Here is a 21,047-nt window from a genome sequence, read left to right as displayed (position 1 = left end):
AATTGAGGCTGTGTTCTGGCAAAAGCTGAGCTGGTTTTCCATTCTCTGTAAGCTCACCACTCACGCTTTTCTGGGTGGAAAATAATAGAGGTTGTAGTAGTTCTCATGGTGTTAGAAAGAACACCAAAATCAGGCTTTCTTCCTACCTAGATTTCATAAACACTCCTTTTGACAGCCAAGTCTTGACAGTTCCTAACAGGTGCTTAAATATTGACAGAAAGAAGCGAGTTCAATGCTGGTGGGTTCCTTTAATCCCAGGACTTGGGTCAGGTGGAAGCAGGTGGATCTTTCTGAGTTTGAGACCAGTTTGGTCTACAAAATGAGTTCAAGGACAGTTAGGGATGACTTGAAAAAATGAGAAAGAAAGAAAGAAAGAAAGAAAGAAAGAAAGAAAGAAAGAAAGAAAGAAAGAAAGAAAGAAAGAAAGAAAGAAAGAAAGAAAGAGAAAGAAAGAAAGGAAGGAAGGAAGGAAGGAAGGAAGGAAGAAAGAAATGAATGAATTCATTCAGGGACTAGGAAGATGGTTCAGTCAATAAAGTGTTTATCATGAAAACATTATGACTTTGATTTGATCCTCAGCACCACATAAAAAGCCTGTGATCCCAGAGTTGCTGTAGAGACAAGTGGGTCCCTAGCTAGCCAGCCAGACTAGCCATCTTGGTCTCCAGGCCCCCAATGAGAGACCCTGTTTCTTAAAACATAAAGTGTACTCCTCCTCCTCCTCCTCAAGAATATGACCCAAAGCTGGCCTCTGCAGTCTACATGCCCATGCACATGCCTATGCATACCTATACACAGAGACATGAATATATGCACGTGCTCATGCACACACACACACACACACACACACACACACACACACATACACACCACAGCTGTGCATGCACACAAACAAAAGTAAATGAGTTCAGCTGTTAGAACTCTAGAGATTGAGGCAGGATGATTCCGGGGTCCCAGGCTAACCTAGCTATAATATTGAGACCAGCCTAAACTATTTAGAAACACATCAATTCAAGGTAAGAAGGAAAAGGGGAAGGAAGGGAGGAAGGAAGGAAGGAAGGAAGGAAGGAAGGAAGGGAGGGAGGGAGGGAGGGAGGGAGGGAGGGAGGGAGGGAGGGAGGGAGGGAGGAAGGAAGGAAGGTAAGCAGGCAAGCAGGCTAGTCAGGTGGAGCCACAGGATGTTGGAAAGGAAACTTCCTCAGAGTGTCCTAGGGGACTAAGTCTGATAGAAGGTACAATGGTGAGACTTCCAGCTCCCTGCCCTCTGGAAACCCACACCCAAGTCAACCGACTCCTATGAGGACCTGCTCTTCCTACTCCAACCTAGCAGCCAGAACACAACATTCCTCTGAATGTTTGGCCCGCAAACCATGCATGCTTTCTTGAATGCAGACCTGTGTGTCGGATAAGCAGGCATGCAAGTATCCATTCTAGAACTTTCTGGAGAAGTTGGAGGAAAATCCACCATCACTGCTCTCAGAATCTTATTTTGATTGGTTTCCATGGAGAAGTTGGGTTCATGCCTCATCGCTCCTGATTATTTTGTATCTTTATTGATATGACAACAGCAGCCCATGCTCCTGGTGGCAGCAAACTATGCAGATGTTCAGTGTCCTCTGTGCCCACATGCCGGGGTTGCTATGGCTCCTGCCATCCTGTTTTACAGTGACACATAGAGAGAAGGGGAGGAAGGAGACTTGTGAGGTGGGGAGGATCGGAATCCAAGGGTCAGAAAGCAGAACTTGGTTCCTCCTTGAAGCTTGGATCATTGTGAGGTGCTGGCAGGGACCCAAATGAAAGGTCTCAGCCATCTTTCTGAGAACCTTGAGTGCCTGGATCTGACCTTAATGCTAATGGGTAGCATAGCACTGATTTTAGCTTGGAAGACAGAAATAGGAGAGTCATGCTTGTGAGAACAGTTTGTTAAGGAGACCATCAATGAGATGACAGCCAGTCCTCCAGTTGCATTTAGCTCTGAATTTTTAGGAAGGACCACACAAGGGGGCACTGGATATTAACTCAGGTTATGCATGAGGAATTCAGGCATGCTTGGGAAGGTCCTGGGTGAGAAGACATTTCACCACAGTGCTTGGTGGGTGACTTGTTTGTGGGTGGATGTATCACTGACCATAGTCAACAGCTATCATTACCAGTTCATCAGATTTGCTTACAAACATCATCAGTTCAGCCGCATTAGAAAGAAAATTGCTTTAGAGAAATTCAAGTGCTTCCAATGGCCAGAGACCCTTCCAAGCTCCCAGAATCTTTGAGTGTTGGATGATTTGCTGGGGATGAATCACAGAGGCTCTGAGGGGAACCAAACCGGTAAGGAGGCTGTACTCTCAAAGCAGGAGGTAGGTAGTTCCTAGCCGGGGAGGAAAACCAGAGGAAAAAGCACAACCCTGCAAGGGAAGATTACAGAGGACTTGGGCAAGGGCTGCTGAGAAAGCAAGTGCGTGGAAGAGGTCAAGTGGAGAAAGCAGCTGGGATTCCGAAGGTCCCAGTGCCTGATCTGTTTTTGTCTCTCCCTCCTTAGATTGCGGCGTGTGGGGCGTCTCCTCAGCCAGCAGTCCTGCTGCACCCACAGTAGATATCCAGGGTTTTAACTGTGTGGGTTTGTGTCTTTTTGGCAGGTGTCTCCTCTGTGACTTCCCTGATGTCCCTGGCTTGGGTGCTAGCTTCCTATCACAAGCTGCTGCGGGACTCCAGGGACGACAAGAAGAGCATGAGTTACAGAGGGGCCCTCATCCACCTCTTCTGGCGCCTCTTCACCATCTCATCCCGAGTTATCTCTTTCGCCCTCTTTGCTTCCATCTTCCAGCTGTATTTCGGGATCTTCGTGGTGGTGCACTGGTGCGCCATGGCCTTCTGGATCATCCATGGTGGGACAGACTTCTGCATGTCCAAGTGGGAGGAGATCCTCTTCAACATGGTGGTAGGGATCGTGTACATTTTCTGCTGGTTTAACGTCAAGGAAGGGCGGACTCGATACCGAATGTTCGCATACTATACGATAGTCTTGACCGAGAATGCTGCCTTGACGTTCCTTTGGTATTTTTACAGAAATCCGGAGAGCACTGACTCCTATGCCGTGCCAGCACTGTGTTGTGTCTTCGTTAGCTTTGTGGCTGGGATTACGCTCATGCTCTTATACTATGGCGTGTTGCATCCCATGGGGCCGCGGGCTAAGGTCTTTGCCAGCTCCTGTTGTGCCGAGCTGCTCTGGGGCATCCCTTTGCCCCCTGATGTTGAGCCTATGGCACCTCAGACCCCTGGGTACCGCGGGACCCAGGTCACGCCCACCAGAGCCGTGACGGAACAGCAGGAGGACCTCACGGCTGATACTTGCCTGCCCGTATTCCAAGTGAGACCCATGGGGCCCTCTACCCCGTCAGGGCGTCCTTACCACCCAGAAGGGCCCCTGATTAAGATTGACATGCCGAGAAAGCGGTACCCAGCCTGGGATGCGCACTTTGTAGACAGGAGGCTGCGGAGGACTATTAACATCCTGCAGTACGTCACCCCCACCGCAGTGGGCATTCGCTACCGAGACGGGCCTCTGCTCTATGAGCTGCTGCAGTATGAGTCTTCACTCTAGAACACCTTGACCCAGATTGAGAAGGGGACCTTAAGTTTGGTTGCGGTCAACACCGCCTGCAAGAAATATAACCCTCCCTTCCCCCAATACACAGAACCACCACCACCGCCACACCAACAACACCAACACTACAAAAAAGATCAATAAGTCACATCCCCTTCAGATAAGCTTTCTTTCCAGTCACTATATGTATACAAAGATATTCTCTATGTTTTGTAAGTAAAAACAGAAAGAAAACCTTTCTTTTGTTTTTTACACATAAGAAACAGTATTGAAAAAAATTAAATAATCCCACACTACAGTTCCTAGGATGGAGAAGGAAAAGCTAATCTCCTCTCCAAAACAAACAAACAAACAAACAAACAAACAAACAAAAGTTTTATACTTTACACCAAGTGTAGATCATTTATGGGATTGGTGCTGATTGAGAGAACAAAGCAAAACAAAACAAAACAAACAAAAACCTTCAACTGCCTTATGCCCTTAGGTGCTGAGTTTCTTTAGGTACTGTCATGTTTCCTCACAGAAAACTCTCTGGTAACTTTTGTACCAGAAGAGGAAAAAAAATTAAATAATTAAATGAAACAAAATCTACCAACAAAGCAAATAAACTAAAACAGCAAACAGATACCATACCAAAACAATCTTTCCTATCTGATGATTTGTATTGAAAAAACAAGTAAACAAGCAAACAAATTGACCAAAAGCAAAGGCATAGAAGCCCCTCTCTCTATTTGGTTTCTCCTGCCCCTTACCCATTTTGCAAAGCCTTCTAGAAGCTAAAGGGCTACTTGGATCTCCACGGGCCAGAAAAGCTCCTTGAAGGCTGACTATGTGCCATTGTAACAGTTGCCTAGCAACAACTGCATTATTTTCCCGTGCAAAAACAAACAAACAAACCAAAACACAAACAAGAATGAAACTCCCAAACACCCAATTTGATAAATTCTAAAAGCAGATCAAAGGAGATGTTCATAAACACCATCAAAGAGAATCAGCAATGATCAAACTCAGCATGGTAGCAAAAGGGACGACATCAGTTTAAAGGCACAATACTACAATGATCTCTTCCGTCATTTTAAGGCTGAGAAGGGTGTGTGTGTATGTTTATGTGTGTGTGTCTCGTGTGACAGTGTGTAAGGCCTCTTCTCTTTTCATTTGGTGGGAAGCCTTAAATTGATCTGGAAAGAATTTTTCATTTTTCATCTGTGCTTAAAAAAAATAACATAAAGAGGAACACTAGAATATCTATCAACATATAAAAAAGTCATACCATAGTAACCGACCCATTTCACAGACTGGTGCTTTTGTCAATGTGGTTGGCTGAGACTCATTCAGCCTGGTGCATTTGGGGTGAGTGGACAGTGTGTGTGTGTGTGTGTGTGTGTGTGTGTGTGTGTACACCTGCTGCAAGGTCTTGTCAGAAATACACAGAACTGAAGTGAGGTAAATGCAGTGGTTGCTGGGGAAGGGAAGTGAGAAGGCTGGATGGGAAGGTGGTGTAGGTGGCATCTGTGTGTGGCCATCTCCCTGAAGAGCAAGTCCCCATCCCAGCGGCAAAGGCTGATCATCCAGGCCCTGTGGCTTTGGTGAGGATTGGAGTCGACTGTTTATTTTCTCACTATACCAAGGTGAATTTCTGGAGGTGTCACAAGTGTGCTTGACCATTTGTAAAATTTTTAATTTGTGTTTGGAAGGTACTGTCCCTTTAAACAGTATTTCTGTTTTAGGGTATTATTTCAATACCATTCTATCTCTACTTGGGCACAAAAAAGGAAAAAAAAGAAAAAAAGAGAAAAAAAGAAAAAGAAAAAAAAGAAAAAGAAATTTAATCATAAAAAGAAAAATATCTCCACAAAAGATATATATGTGTAAATATATATATATCTATATATATACATACACAGTATTTTTAAGTACATACTGTAGTCTTTGTTGTCTGTGGTTGCAATTGGTTTTTAATTATGGATTAACTGTTCAGGGTGCGAGACCTCACACTGAGCTATTCTTAAGAGAAGTTCAAAAACTGAGGAAATTGTTTTTATGTTTGAGGGATTTTTAAATTTTATTTTAAATAACTATTAAAAAACAAAACCAAGGGTCCCTCCTTGTTACCCTTATGGTTTAACTGAATCTTCTTTTTCTTTTCTTAAATCTTTAAAACATTATTTTAGTTGTGAGACCCTCCTTTGTTTCACCGCCTTATCTCATTCATATGTTACCACAACTTTGCAGGACCTCCCTCAGATGGGGTCTCTGGGGGTCCTGCCTGGTCCCTTCTCTGGGAAGCAGGACACAACAGAGCACACTTAGGCTGAGGTGAAGACCAGCTGGGCTGCCTGCCTGGCAGTGACAAAACAGAGAGAGAGGGACTGCTTGGAACTGTGGGCAAGAACGGTGGACAAAGGGAGCTCCCTGCATGACCTGTTCACATGCACCTGCTGGGGCTCTGTCCCCAAGCCCCACCCAATACTCTGCTCAGGCTGGGCAAGGTGAGTCCATTTGTGGGGTGGCTAGGCCTTCAGCTAGCTTTGGTCCCAAGTCCTGTCAGTCTCAGGTCTGGAGCTCAGTGTGCCAGTGAATAGCTTCCTTGTAGCTGTTCAGCACCACATGTCCCCTCTGAACCTCTGGCACTTCTTGTAGGTCTAGTTTAGACACTTTTCCATCTTATCTCTTGCTCTTCGACCCCACCATTGGCTTTAGTCTGCCACTTCTGTGTGACCACTCTGTCTTTGGCAAACACGTACAAAACTTAGAAATTGTGAATGTTGGCTGAGAGCATCCAGATTGGGAAAACAGCTTTCAGTTTAAGGAGGCCTGAGCCGTGCACAGTGAAGGAGGAAGAGGTGGGGCCGTGGATGTCTCACCAGCCCTTGGCTTCAGCCTTCGTGGGTTTGGGCTCCCTTCCTTCTTTAGTAGTATTTCTGTCCTTCTCCTGAGATCCTCCTTCCTGCCTTACCTTTCCAAATAATGCAATTGGAAATCTGTGGGCAGTATCAGGGGGACCAGAGAGACAAGACAAAGAAAGGAGAGTGAGCCAAACAGCAGAGACAGGGTAGGTGGAAGGAAGGTCCTAGAGGGACTAGACCTGTTTCCTCTGGCAGCATCACCCTCATCTTGTAGAGAGCCCCATCTCCAGACTCCATTGTTCTTAAGCATTCCGTCCCATGAGGTTTTCTCTTCTACCCCTTCAGAGGTCATTGGTAACTCGTGTCACTAAAGGACTTCACACATTCTCAGTGTCTTCCTCCAAGATGACCTGGGCATGCCACAGCAGGACCACTGTGCTCAGGCATAGTGTCATCACCGCCTGGCAGTCTGCTTTCACCCCGACATATCTGGGCCCCTGATAACCTTGTGTTTCATGAGTTAGTAAGACCCATCTAAGTTTTCCCCATTTGTAACCTTCAGTGCTTACAACAGAAATCTCTGTACCTATTTCTTTCCCCGAATCTCTTGATGGCAAATAACCAAGTCCTGATATTTAACTTTGATAGATAAGACTGTTGGTACCTTGTTCTTTCTTTTCATACTGTCCCCCCCCCACCATACAATATGCCTATAGACCCTCATATTTCACTCCCCTAACCCCACAGAATGATTGGCTCTTGTATTCTAAGAAATATAGTCCTATCAGTGCAAAGAGATTAGTTTTGTTGGTATTGTTTCTAAAAGCCTTCCTCCTCCACATGCTGGGTGGATCTGCCTTGGGAATCTTTAGGTCTTTTAAGAACATTGATAGGTGAGGTTAAGAGGATCTAAATCCATCAAATCTGCTCCTGTGGACTTCATTTGCCCCTAAAGTTTCTGATATCTCAAATAAAATGTTTCCCTGTTCTTTAAGATTAGCCTTGTCCTGTATTTGGGACCAGGGATGTTAGGAGGAATATACAAAGCCCAGGTAGACCGGAGGCCAGGAGACAGCAGGCTTCGTCTTTCCTTACTGTCCTAATCAAGGGAAGACACATCTCCCCATAGCCTGGAGCACCCCTGTATCCTATTCCACAGATACAGAATCACCCAATTCTCGGTGGTCCCTGTGTCCTCTCAACAGCAGTGGCCTCCTAGGACCCCCATGGTGGCCAAAACAGAGCAGATCCTGTCTGGTACCAAGGACAACTCTCCTGGTCATATGGCTTTTCATGCTACAGGCTTTAGACCCAAATTTAAGAGAGATACAAGGTGTTTTTAAAAGCACCAAGTCATGTAACTTTCTCCATTCTTCCTCCAGCCTGATGTGCTGTCACCACCTAGATGTGTGTCTCCTTCGGAGAAGCTCTGGGAAGGTCAGGTGCCCCTTCCTCACATGCCTCTGAACTCCCTTTGCAGTTCCTCGTGCCTGAGAAAGAACTCATGATTGCTTTCCCCCTCATCTATTCTGTGCCTCACTACATGGGTCTCTCATGGTCCCCAAGCCTTGATGCTTCTAGACCTGAGAAAGATTTTCTCTACCCATTACCTTAAAACAGAGCTTCTGTGTGCAGGTTTGGACCCCTGGAGTATAGGAGTCTGGAGGAGAATGAAGCTGGAGTTTATTAGGGATTCCAATACCCTGCAGTGCTAAGTCTCAGGTCAGGTAGTCTGTGGATGGTTATCTTGCATCCATTTGCCCAGTAATTGGTAAATACTAAAATAACGCCACCAAATTTGGCTAGGAGCATGGTATACAAATTTAACATGTAAAGGGAAGAGAGGTCAGTATAATTCCATGGATCCAAGTGTCACTTCTAGAGTTGCTTGGGAAACTGCCAGGGAAATCTGAGCATGCCTCCAGGGAATCATGGGAAAGACAATACATAGGCGAAAGAGAAGACTCTGAGGAATCAACCCCCTTAGGTACTGACCAACCTGCCAAAGTGTAGTGCCACGTACTGTGGTCTCAAACACCTGCTGATTCCTGGGCTCTCCTCAAGACACAACATAGCCTCCTGCAGGAAGGAAGCCAAGTTCAGCCCCTGCTCCTTTCATCGAGGTCCAGTTGGACGTGAGATAGACATTATGGGAGCTTCCTCTAGGTTCAAGTTTGTCCCAACCCTAACTCCTTTTTTCAAACAGAGTCCTGCGATAGTTTGGGCAGCCTTCCTTTCTCATCTACAGCCCAGCCTCTGGAATGTGGCACTGGTAATGGTTATCCAACTGCAGGCGACAGACAGCCTTCTCCACTCTTAAGAGCATCCTAAGTCAACATGTGCCTGTCTCAACTTTGAAATGTATAATGATGTAGAAGGCAAGTCCATTTTCTTAGAGGTTTTCTCTAAGTCCTTCCCCGAGGAAAAGGAAGATGTGACAACATTTGTCTCGCCCCCCGCATCCTTGGCTGTTTGAAAGGTTTAGGTTTCTCACTCCAAAGGTTGCATCTGTTGCTACTGACTAAATATATCAAAAGATATTAACTTGACCTAGTCCCAGCTTTCTCCTCTGCCCACATGGGTCTTTCTGCTTTACTCAACTCCTGAGCATCTCTACATCTCTCTCTCTCTCTCTCTCTCTCTCTCTCTCTCTCTCTCTCTCTCTCTCTCTCTCTCTCTCTCCCTTTCTTTGTGGTGACTGGCAGGACACAGCAGGAGTGTTCTGGAGCCAAAGGTCATGAGTGCTATTAATGATGGCTCCAGAGAGCAGCAGACAGACTGTCTCTGCAGGAGATTCCCCTTCTTCAGGCCAGCACCTGTGTCAAGGGCTAAGAATAGACCACAGGAGCAGGAGCAGCAAAGACCTAGAGACACTTGCCCTGGAGTGCCCTCGTTGCATGGAGAAAATGTGTATGTCCAGGTAGGAGATGCTGTCCTGGCTGGTCTCCAGAAAGAATCCCTAGCCCCATCCTCAAACTAAAGTCAGTCAGCAATCTCTGTTCCTGCCTTCAGGGAGGATGGTTTCTAGAACATCACCCTCAAGTCAAGGGGGAAAGATATTTATGACTTTCCTCTTAGTGACTAGGAAAGCACCTGTCTCTAAGTAACCTTTGGCCATCTGTCAGTCAGCCAGCCATCTGACTCTAGTCCATCCGCAGTGTAGACCTGGGGTCCTCAGGCTTGGAGGCTTGTTTTACCTTCACACTTCCTAGGTGCTCTGCTTAAAGCCAGAAAGATCAGGAAGGCCCACAGGCTGATGCAGGGCTCCACTGTGATCATGGATAACTCACTTCACCTCTTGGTGCCTTGGTTTCTCCATCAGTAAAGTGGATGGTGAGCAGATCACCTCTGCTTTCCCTCCTGCTCAGGGATGCTCCAATGATTTGGTCAGTGTTTCCTGTATTGAAGGAATCTCAAAGGAATAAGGGTGACCCCAATTCCTTGGAAACTAGAAGTATGGAAAAGGAGTAGGTTTCAGATATTACCTGACACCCAGAAACCTAGGAGGTGAGCAGAAAGGACATGTAGATAGAGAGAGAGCCTTGGATCATCAGAGATGTCACCACACTGCTAACTTGCAGTACAGTAGCATCTGGTCAGGGACATCTGGTCACCTGGCACTTGCTGGGCATCTGCCAATTCTTAAGTCCCTTGATGCTAGTTTTTTCCTGAATGACCAGAGAAAATACAGGGGCGTGTACTTCTGGAGATGGCTACTCACAGAGCGTCTGGCAGACATGAGGTGGGTTCAGCAAAGTGGCTCTGGGGTGGTGTGGGAGGCAGCCAGAGCTCTTTGGGAAGGGTCTCTTACCCTTGCTCAAATCCTTGAGGCTTCTCTTCTCAAATGGACTCATCACCCCCAGAACTCACACAGAGTACAGAAAGCCCTGAATGTGCTTTTCCAATGCCTATATTGTCAGCTACAAATGTTCATGCGCATCATGGGTCCTTCCCCACTCCCTTGTGTGCTCTGCGTGGAGCCTGCAGGCAAAGCCTCAGAGATATGTGGGACCAGGGAGTAACATGCTATTTTTTTTATTTTCCTTTTCTTTCTATTTTACCAAATTGGGATATTTCCCTCCTCACAATTTGAATTGAAAAAGTTAAGTTCAATTTCTTTTCCTCTCCCTGACCCCCGCCTCCTTTTTTAAACTATGGTTTGACTGTTATCATTTCAAATACCAAGATGTACTTGGAACAAGAAAACAGACCCATCCTAAGAACGTCGCTGATTTTAGGACCTAGCCCAGAGTGAGAGCAGGTGGGAGCCATGGAGGGCATTAGCACTCAGGGGTGCAGCTATGACACCAATTCTAAACTGGCCCTGAGAACCATCTTGCAAAAAGAGAACTATGGAAGTTCAAATGCCCATGGATCAGTCAACCTGGTCCTGGGCTAGGTCTGTTCTGGTATAGAAATTCTCACCAAAAATGACAAAAAGAAAGAAAAGTCACTTTGTGAGACTGCCCCAGAGGAACAGAGTGCTCTCTCAAGGGCAGGTCTTGGGTACTGCTGCCAAATTCTTCTGCCCGTGACCACGGAGCCCTGGCCTGACTCTTCGCACCTGCTCTGACTCTGGTCTGTAAAGTTAATGCTATTCGATGTGAAGGATCAGCCGGCCACACTCTGAAAGTCAGTAATAGCTCCTTTGAGTTTGTGTCTGTTGCGTGTGGTGAGGCCAACCCTGCTGGCCTTCTCTGTTCCCACAAGGTATTTCAGGTGGCAACTGAAAGGAAGGAGCACAGAGACCCCAGCTGCGCCTCTGCCCTCATCCGTGCTCGTCCTGACTCACGAAAGGATCCCGCAGCATTTGTGAACAGGGACTCAGAAGATGGACGCTTGGAGCCACAGAGAGCCTCAGTGGATGGATGGTAGGCAAGAGATAAGGATGAGGCAGGAGTCCCAAAGTGTGCTGAAGGAAACTGTGTCCAGCTGGTCAGTGCTTCCAATTCCCTGGGGCAGAAACAGCAGAGTGTATTCCTTTTGAACACAGGAAATTGATTTTACAGAGTGACATCTCGAAGCATTTTCTTTGTTTTAACAAAAGGGTCGGAGAAAGCATTTAAATCAAAGCAGGGTGCTTTCTCATGGACAGACAGATTGCGTCACTGGGAATTGCAAGACTGCCCTTTTGGAAATGTACCCAAGTCGAGTCACTCTGGAGCCAATTTCTCTTTCTGTGCCATGAGAATATTGCTTACCTACCTCACAGGGGTGTTGTGAGGGTAAAGCAGTTTAAGGTCTGGTAAAGCATTGTGAGGATAACAGTGTTATGATTACCAAGTTTGCTTTCTACTTAATGCCTTTTTCAGCACTAATTGAGCACTGACTGGATACCGAGTGCCATGATATATGCAGGAAAAGGGATCCCAGGCTAAGTCCTCATCCTCATTCATTTAGGTAAATTTTACAACGATAACAGAGACTAGAATCACAGAGCTGTCTCAATGTGGGGCTATACCATCATCTGCTCCAGAAAGGTCACTCTCCTTTCGTAGTAAAAAAGTGGGCCTTTCCATGTCCTGGCTTCTGTCAGACAAAGTGTTTCTGAGAAGCTCTCTCCTCCCTTTGTGGAGAGATGACGGCAGGTGGGCGCTCACGTGCCCTGGGACCAGGGCTTACTACTTTGGTTCTGTTGTTGCATGCACTCCTCCCAGGCTCGGTGTGGTAGCAGCTCTCTTCTCTCCTGAGATCCAGAGAGTCCCTGTGGCTGTCCTGGAATAGCTTGGTACTTTTTGGCTTGTTTGTTTCCTTGGAAAGTCTGGTACTCTGTTTGCTGACAAGTCTTGGCTTCCAAAGGTGAGGATCTTTGCCTGAAAACAAAATGTTGGACTGTCTTGTTTGCTTTTGCATTTTGGTGGTGGGGGAAGATTTTCAAAACTCGCATAAAAGGAAGCCTGCTTGAATTTCTCATTTGCTTTTCCATGTGCATCGAGCTCTTCCCTTCCCAGCACACAAGATGGGCCAAATGTGTCTTCTAACAAATAGCATGTCTCAAGTTGTTCAGGGAGTACTGTGCCACAGGTTCACTGGTTTCTACAGAGAACCCACATCTTCTGAGCTGAGCAAGTAAAGGCTCCAACCATAAATCCAGGCCTTCTAGAAACCGCCCCCGCCCCCGGCCTGTTAGCTTTGGTCTGCAGGGTGTCTCCCTGAGTCCCCAGAGACTTTCCTGCCAAGAGAGTCTCCTCAGAACCCAGTGGGAGCATCCTCTTTGTTTCAGAACCAAAATGAAATCTGCTATTATTTGGAAAATTGTCCTATAGTACCAGTCTTTGAAGAAAGGAAAGAATTGCTGAGTTTTCCTTTGAGAAGGGAGAAGTGACAAAGAGAAAGGGAGGTCATTTGTCTTGAAGGAGGACCACAAGAGGTCTGGGGTAGGTTTCCCTAGGAAGTGAGGGGGTCCTGGAGGGCATGTCCTCGTGCCCACAATCACAGTCCCTGGTAGGGGTGACTCCAGTGTTGAGCTTTCTAAAGTTCCAGCTGCTTCACTGTCCTGTCCTTTCCCCGGGGTGGACAAGCACTTCTTACCCCATGTTGTTGATTCCAAAAGACCTTCTTCCTGTGTTGCCAGTCCTTATGTGGGCCTCCTTCCAGCCATCTCTCTTCCTTTCCCTCACCATTGTTGTCTTCATAATCCCAGAGTCACATGGGACTTATTACATCCAAGTGTGGTCAGTCCATCTTTAGGCCCTGGAAACATCAGTAGGACTTTTCTTGTTGCCAACCCCAACTATGAGTAATATTTCCATTATCCACATCCACAGACTATTTTCTGGAAAAACAAACTTTAAAGAAAACCACTTTCCTATAAGTATTATGGAAAAGCTGCTCTGTGGGGTGTGAGGAAGGAAGTTGGAAGGTGGGTCATGGAAGATGAGACTTTAGTCCTAGAGAGGCAGCAGGAGCTGCTCCTCCTACTCAGTCTTGAGCTTTGGCTGTTAAGAAAGTGATAAATGTGTTACAGGAAATAATATATTAAGAAAAGGAAGGAAAGAAAGAAGAAAAGAGGGATGGAGAAGAGTGGGTAGGAAGGGCTGGGGAGAATGGGAGGGAGGGAAAAAGAGAGAGACAGGGAGGGAGAAACAGGAAATGAGCCCACTGAGCTCTTTCTGTCATCTCTTGGTGTCATCAGGTTGTTGATGTGGTTTTTTGTTCAAAGCAAATACCTATCTGACCCTCACCTCCAAGTTCCAGTTTTTTTCTGACTCAGCATCTTCCTGGTAGCAAGCTCTGATACAGGCTTCCTGCTTCACTAACACACTCTGCTATGCTCTGGCTTTTCTTGAGCCTTTGGAACTCAGCCCCTCCCCCAGAAGACTAGAATCCACTTCCCTCAGAATGGTGGCAAGTCAGGGTCACTTTCTTATATTTGTGCAAGCTTTCCTTTTGGAGACTCTTTATTTCAACCCAATAATGGCCCATGTGTGGCTAGCTGGCTCTTCCCAGAACGAAAGAAGTCAAACTCCTCAGGCAGGTTGGAGACTTGAGTGTACACCATTTTTAATTTTCATGAAGGGCTAACCTCAGAGTGTCCTCCCTCATTGATCTTATGTCCACTATGGGCACTGGCAGTTTAAGAAATGGATTATAGTCATTCTCTTGGATTTCAGTGGTGCAAAGTTGTAATTAATCTTGAGATTCCACAGACCAATGAGCAGGCATCTCCTGTCCATGAAAGGCAAAGACCTAGAACAGCATCTCCAAGCTGCCACTGGTGCCTTGGACAATCCCTTCCTGATTATAAACACCCCATATGTCCACGGAGCTTCCTTCCTCCCCCTGTCCTTCCCCATCCCTGATGGTCATGGTCAGTTCTTCCCCAAGAGCTCAGCACATGCCTCCCACACCCTTGACTCTGCCAACATTAACCATGATCTCCAGTAAGCAGAGCCAGTCAGCTGATCTTTCTAAACCTTCAGCTTCATAGCCACCTCTGATAACCGAACCCTGTATCCGAGACAGTGTACAGGAGCCCATTTTTAGCCTGCATTTCAATGAAATATGCCTGGCCTAGAAGCAGTTTGGCCTAGGCATCAGGAAGGGCTTAGAAGTAACCCTGACTTTGATCACATGGGTCATGCACACATGTTACTCATGTATACCTTGAGAAGGGATGGGGAGAAGTACACCAGGGGTGTGCATGATGGAGTTAATGTACCCCCTTTGGAGGAAGACTAAAAAAGCCATTATTTGTCAATGCTAATGTATGCCAAACACAGTCCTGGTCTGCCATGTGGTTAAAGCAGAGAGAGGGGGAAGATATCAAATGATAATCCAGGCCTAGAGGCTGGAAATGAATTTCAACTTGTCACCATAGGCCAGCATATAGACTCCCAGTGGGAAATCATTAAATGTGAGCTCTGTGACCTATGGGCAATTATAAGCCTTCCTACTTATCAATTTTCTTGCTTCCAAAAAGGCTTGTTTTAAAATACTCAAGATGCCTGACTCAGAAACTGAACATCCTCTAGAGCAGGGTAGAATCTGACACACAGGAGTGTGGGCAGGATCTGGCCAGTTCCGTGGGAGGGAGCACATGACCTTAGAGATGAAGAAAGCCTTAAAGGAAGCAGCTTCCCAGCTGAGCCTGTCACTGGTTTCCATCAAGTACCCTGACCTACAGCCCCTCGGTGTCATGGAGTCTACTTTTTACCCAGGGTCATCTAGGAGACACAGCACTGATGACTAAGTTGGCTTCCTCTTTCTTGCTGCTGCCTCCGGTGGCCAGGGGCAGTAGCAACAGCAGAGATAGTGCAGATATGAGCTTTCAGACACCACTGCCATAATCAGGAGTACTTGGGGCCAATAGGCTGAGGAAAGGCAAGGGGGAAATTTTGAGGTTACCTCCCACCCACAAAGAAGTGCTAGAAACCCTAGGGAGGAGAAAAGGGAACAGAGATCATGGAAGACAGATGGACTTCCAGTCAGCCATAGCTACAATGGAGGCAAATGATGTGGAGGGGTCTTGGGTGAAGAGTGAGCAGGTGGCTTTTTATTTCCCTCCCAGAAGGCTATTGGTGATTTCCCTTGTAAACAGCGGACCTTTGTGCAGAAGCTTCTTGTTTGTTCCTTGCTGCTTGTGCCCCTAAGATAGGTCTGGATATTCAGCTGGTAACACAGAAAGCAGCAGCAACCATTTACTTACCACCTGCAGAAAGGAAAGTGCCACTTGAGGCTCAGCTAAGCGGTAGGATTCGCAAACCATGAAGGCTAAACGTGCAGCTTGAGGAAGCAGAAGGAAAAGCAAGAACCACATTTATATCAGTGAACTACAGAGATGGGCTGCCATGCCACACTCCCACTGTCACCAGCCAACTGAGAGGTCCCTGTGCAGAGAGCCATCACAGTTTTGGTCCCAGGTCTGTCTAGCTCATCATCATGGGCTTAGATTGTAGAGAAGAAAAAAAAAAGACTTGAAGCCTGCCAGAACTACCAGCATGGCCAGTGGACTCTTCTGTTCCAACACAGACTTAGAGCCAGGCAAAGACAGTCGTCAGTGAGGGCTCTGCACTCTGCCCCTGTATCCACTTTCCTGTCACAATGTAAGGATTTGTGCCAAGCAGGAGTGTCACCTCCACCTGGAGTCAGAAACAGAAGGAGTTTTCAGGGCCAGCAAGTACACTGAGGGAAATTAAAAGGTCACTGTGTCCACTCAGCAACACCTTCTTGGATTTCCAGTGGCCTATAGAATCCCTGCTGTTCCAGATGGCCAGTGATTTCTATTTTCTTATTTAGACTCTCATCATGGAGTAATATGGATTCTAAGTCAATATGCATAGTCCTCAGTTGTGTAGACATGCGTGGAAGTCTACCCATCTTCAGCAATCTCCATTTGGTGCTATTTGTGGCTAACTGGATATGGATGTAATAGTCTCTCCCTTCTTCTCCACTCCTCCTCTCTTCCCTTCTCCCTCCCTCCTTCCCTTCCTTCTTCTTAATTCATTAAAACCAAGTAACCATGACACATAGATTTGCATGCTCCCTTTTAAACAGGGGTTGGCTTCCAGTATCTGAGGACCTCCCTTTTTAAATTTCAGTATCAGAAATGTTTTTCTTTTCTATTAGCCACTGGAAAGGACAATGTCAGGCTGTCAGGCTTCCTGGTGCCTCTCTCTCTCTCGGTGAGCTGGGATTGGATGATGTACGTGGGATGAGATCTTTTGACTCAGAGGCTTTAAGGTCCTTGCCAAATTTGAACAACCTCTCTATGCCCCCACCATGGTGAGATCAGAGTCGTAACAACACAAGATTTAACTTCTTGAAACCCGTGGTGCCTTTTCTTGTGGTGCTTTTCTGTCATGTAACTCCACTCAAGGTGGCCACTTGCAGCAAACAACAGTACCAGGACTTCTCCCGAGTCTTCCGTGCCAGTGTAGTCAGAGACGTGAGTGTATACACATGTCAGTCAACATGGATATAGATGTACCACTGTGGCTCTGTAATTATACATTTGAGGTTCTGATACAGCTTTGGTGGGGGTTGATCATTCCTCTACAAAACTATAATGCTCCACTTGACCTACTGGCTCTCTGGAGAGTAATGACCTTGGGGACAGACACTGACAGGAGAGATGAGCTACCTGTCCTCCTGTCCCTGGGATGAGCTCTCCTCTTCTTTTGTGAAAGTTGCTGTCTCCGTGACATATAACACTTGATAAAGGAGCACAAGGCAGCTTCTTTTAAACTTCCTTTGGTGCTGATATTAAAAAAAAAATTCTTTGTTCATTTTGCTTCCTTGCTCATGGCCAGAAGCTGCTTTTCCAAAAAAATAAAAGAAAAAGAAAAGGAAAAGAAAAAAAAAGAAAAAGAAAAAGAAAAAACTCAACTCACCAATCAAAGTTGACAAAGGATGGTTTGGGAATACGAGGTGAGAAGTTGGGCATTCTTGATTTGTGTCCAGACTCAAACAGTTTCCTCTGTAACCTTCCTAAGTCTCTCAGACTCAGTTTCCCATCTAAAATGGTTCCCATACTACTTTCATACTTCATGGGGAAGACTATTCATTGAATTGGCTGTTAGGGGCACAGTCAATAAATTTAATTTGGAGACAGCAGCTTGACCTGACTTTGAGATTCTGTGTGTATGTCATTGAGACTTTCACCCTGAGGCTTGGTTTGCTCCCTCTCTGCAGCTACCATCACGGTTTCATCTCCTCCCTCCAGTAATACCTGTGGATGCTGTGTAACTGATGGAGAGTCTCTAGGCCGTTAGGGAGTGCTAATTTCTCCCAAGGGAACATCACTAATGCTGTTTAAGGTGCTAGAATCAAACCTCATTTTATACACTTTGGTTCTTAGAGAAAAAACATGCAGAATTCTTTCTGTGAGGCCTTATAATAGATTGTTATAGCTGGTCGTTTATCCAAAAATGGAGAGGGAACAGAAACACAAATAAGATGCACAGACTTTGCATAAACCGTAACTAAAAGACCTTTGTTGTTTCCTATATTAATGTAAACTACCATATATGTATACATACACACACATGTGTGTGTGCATATATGTCTGTATATGCTGAAGGCATATATCAAGAGTGGAAATGTGTACAGTATTCTAAACTCTATTTTCAGTTTTACCTTGGTTTATGACTTTGGGTACATGTGTGTGGAAGAGAGTCTGGTGAGGGGTGGATGACAGGTGCCGAATGTGAGACAGGAAATCCTTCATCTTCTGTTGTGTTCCATACCTTATAGAAGGCAGGATGAATGAGAGGAGAGAGACATAATGCAAGATGTGACTATGCTTTCTCATGTTCTGCACATGGATATTACATTTAGCTGTTGTTCATTCTCTATTTGTATTGATGACTGCCTAAGGTGTTCACACATAACATTTACCTCAAGAAAGCTTAAAAAAGGCAGTTTTTTCCTCTCTCATTTCTTAAAAAGTAGTGACTCTCCCCTAACCAAAATGTGGGGCATTGCCACAGAGAGATCAATAAGAGAATCAAACCATTTCTGGTGCTTTTCTTCATGCCACGTCCCCAATCCTCTCTTTTAACTGCTACTGTAAGCAAAAATCTGAGATCTTACTTTGTGCAGGAAGTAGTGTGGGGATTCAGGCACTGTGTACTGGTGAATCCAAACTTTGCTGGAACAGGCAGCAAGGGGTCTTTCAAAGGTTGGGGTTGGCTTGTGTGGTTTTGGTCTTTAGTGCTGGTGTGTGTGTGTGTGTGTGTGTGTGTGTGCACATGCATGCACACTGTATATGTGTTTCTGTGTATGATGTGTCTGATGGACAGAGAACAAAATACTGCAAACAGAAATGAACAGAAAATTAAATCAATCTATCAGATGCTATTTCTCAGATGATGTACTCGCTCGCCTTGGTGAGAAGCCACTGTCTCACAGCTATGCAATCTTCCAGTTTCCCTCCACCCCCTTCACCTCAGATTCCAAGCTGTTTTCCATATCCCTCACAGATTGTTTTCTTCCTTTATCCAAGAACTACAATGACCAATCTCTGGTTCAAGGTGAGCATGCTACAGTGATTCTTTGCCTGAATTTAAGAGCTAACAACCACAACAAAAGTTTTCTTTGCTTTCATTTGAAATGATTCGATGTACTAATCCTGTTTGGTTCTGTAAGCGATCTGATGTGTACTTTGTGTTTCTGTGTTTACGGTTTGTTTTCATCCTCTTTTGGTTGGAAATGTTTAATTCCTTTAGAGATTCTACTTTTAATGGTATATGTTTTGGGGATATGTTGACTTAATGCAAGAAAAAAATTTGGCTTAAGTGGAACAATGAGCTGTGATCTCTGAGGCTGAGGGTAGGGCAGGGGGACTATGCACCTGGAGCTATAATTGTAGCCCTTCCAACATGATCCTGAATCAGACCATAGCTGGGAGCGGGTGAGCTCTAGGGAGGATCTGACCTGTTAGATATTTCTCTTCCTTTATTTGTGGTCATCTAAATGGAGTAACCTGTCCCCAGAGGGCCAAGTCAAACCTTCCACCTCACCTTTTGGCCAGTTTCATCTTTCCCAGGTAGATGTCACTTCATACCCACTGACAAACCTCACTTTTCTATCCCTTCCAGTACCCTGTTCCCTGCCAACATAGACATCAACTTGCTTCTGTTTTCCCCTTTGAAGCTAATGAAAGTACAAGGGGACTCTTCAAGGGCCTGAAAGCATCAATGCTCAGGAAGCCAGCCCTGTACCTACACACTGTATACAGTGTGTGCTGTGTAGTGGAGTGGCATTATGAGTATGTCAGCTTCCAGCTCATCAACAATGTTCTGTGAGGCTAATTCAAGTGAACTGGTATAGCTTTGCAAGGTCTTGAGACATAGTTATAGGGAAGAAGAGATTCCTGGGGTTCTATAAAGCACAACCTAGGCAGGGAAAACCCTGCAGGCAGAAGGCAGCTCCTCACTTATTTAGGCTGAGAATGCACAAGTCTGATTTTTGTTCATGGTTTACAAATCTTGCACAAGGTGGCTGAGCCATCCAAGACAGTTTTTAACAGACAAATTCAGACACTGCCTAACTGCTGTAGCACAAGCTGCTCCCTCACCCTAATTGATGGGAACATAGATGGAGTTCCTTGAAATAAAGAAAGAAGGTTGCTTGCATGAGAGTAACATAGTCTTTACCATCTCCCCTGCCTCCCAATCTCCCCGTTCTCTTAGCTATCAAGAGATGCTTGAGATACATCCCAGGGATGTCTTACTCTTTCTTTCTTCTAAAAGCAGTACCTCTTTGGACATTGTTTTCTGGAGACTTTGAAGCCCCCCAATATAAGCACCCCCTCCCAGAATTCTTTGCCAGAATCCAAGCCATCTGCAAAGTTTAGACCCTTCTTCTCGGGACCTATGCTGTCCATGCTCAGGCCCAGATATGGCCACTCAGATCCAATCTTTCCAGGTCTTCCAAAAAAAAAAATGCAGGTTTGGGGCAAAATGAAGAGAAGCCAAAGGGAAAGGGATGAAGGCTGTGTCAACTCCCAACTCTGGGAAGGGACACATATTCCTGCCTCTGAGGTCTGTAATGGTAGTGGTTTTCAGGGACTGTGTCTGTGGGTACCAATTGTTCATGACTATACCTGTGCTGAGGAAGCACCTGTCAGAGTGGCCATGCCCTGCTGTAGTTTGTGGGCTCACCTATGGTAGAGGTGCCTATTGAGGCAGTGCAGCATTCATGTACATGCCAAGAATTCCCAGGCTGGGGAAGCAGGGGAATCCCAGAGTAGTCCCAGGATGACTTATCAAGGGAAGGAAGACAATCAGGGCACAGCCAAGTTCTCAAGTTTCCTGTAGTACCGTGAATCATACTGTCATAGTAAGCCCCATAAGGACTATGGGGCAGTGTTAGCCACCTGTAGCAGAGCACTTTTAGAAGGACAGGGAACTCCCATCCCTGCGATGCTGACTTGACTAAGAGCAAGCAAAGCAGGAGACTGATGCTGCCCCCTCACCTAGCTTGGTCCACCAAAATCTTGCAAGGCTAGAAATCTCACTCCATGTTACAGGCTAAGAAACAGAGGCCCATAATGCCTTGAGCAGGGTTCTGTGGTCAGTCAGAGGTACAGCTGAGGGTCTATATAGTAGATTCTGGTCTTCCTCAGGAATTTACTCTTTTTTAGGCTCTTCCCACAT

General features: G+C 45.8%; 1 protein-coding gene across 1 annotated transcript in view; it reads left to right on the top strand.

The window, feature by feature from the left end:
• The window catches only part of Xkr6 (XK related 6), a 206,961-nt gene extending 203,363 nt beyond the window's left edge, over positions 1-3,598 (top strand). The window contains exon 3 of the mRNA XM_052191216.1: positions 2,634-3,598. Within this exon, the coding sequence (XP_052047176.1) occupies positions 2,634-3,598 (965 nt within the window). The remainder of the gene's footprint in view (positions 1-2,633) is intronic.
• Positions 3,599-21,047: the final 17,449 nt, after the last annotated feature.

Source organism: Apodemus sylvaticus, chromosome 8 (assembly GCF_947179515.1).
Source record: "Apodemus sylvaticus chromosome 8, mApoSyl1.1, whole genome shotgun sequence".
NCBI lineage: Eukaryota > Metazoa > Chordata > Mammalia > Rodentia > Muridae > Apodemus > Apodemus sylvaticus.
Note: the sequence above shows the minus strand (reverse complement) of the source record. Positions and strands in the feature narration are given on the sequence as shown.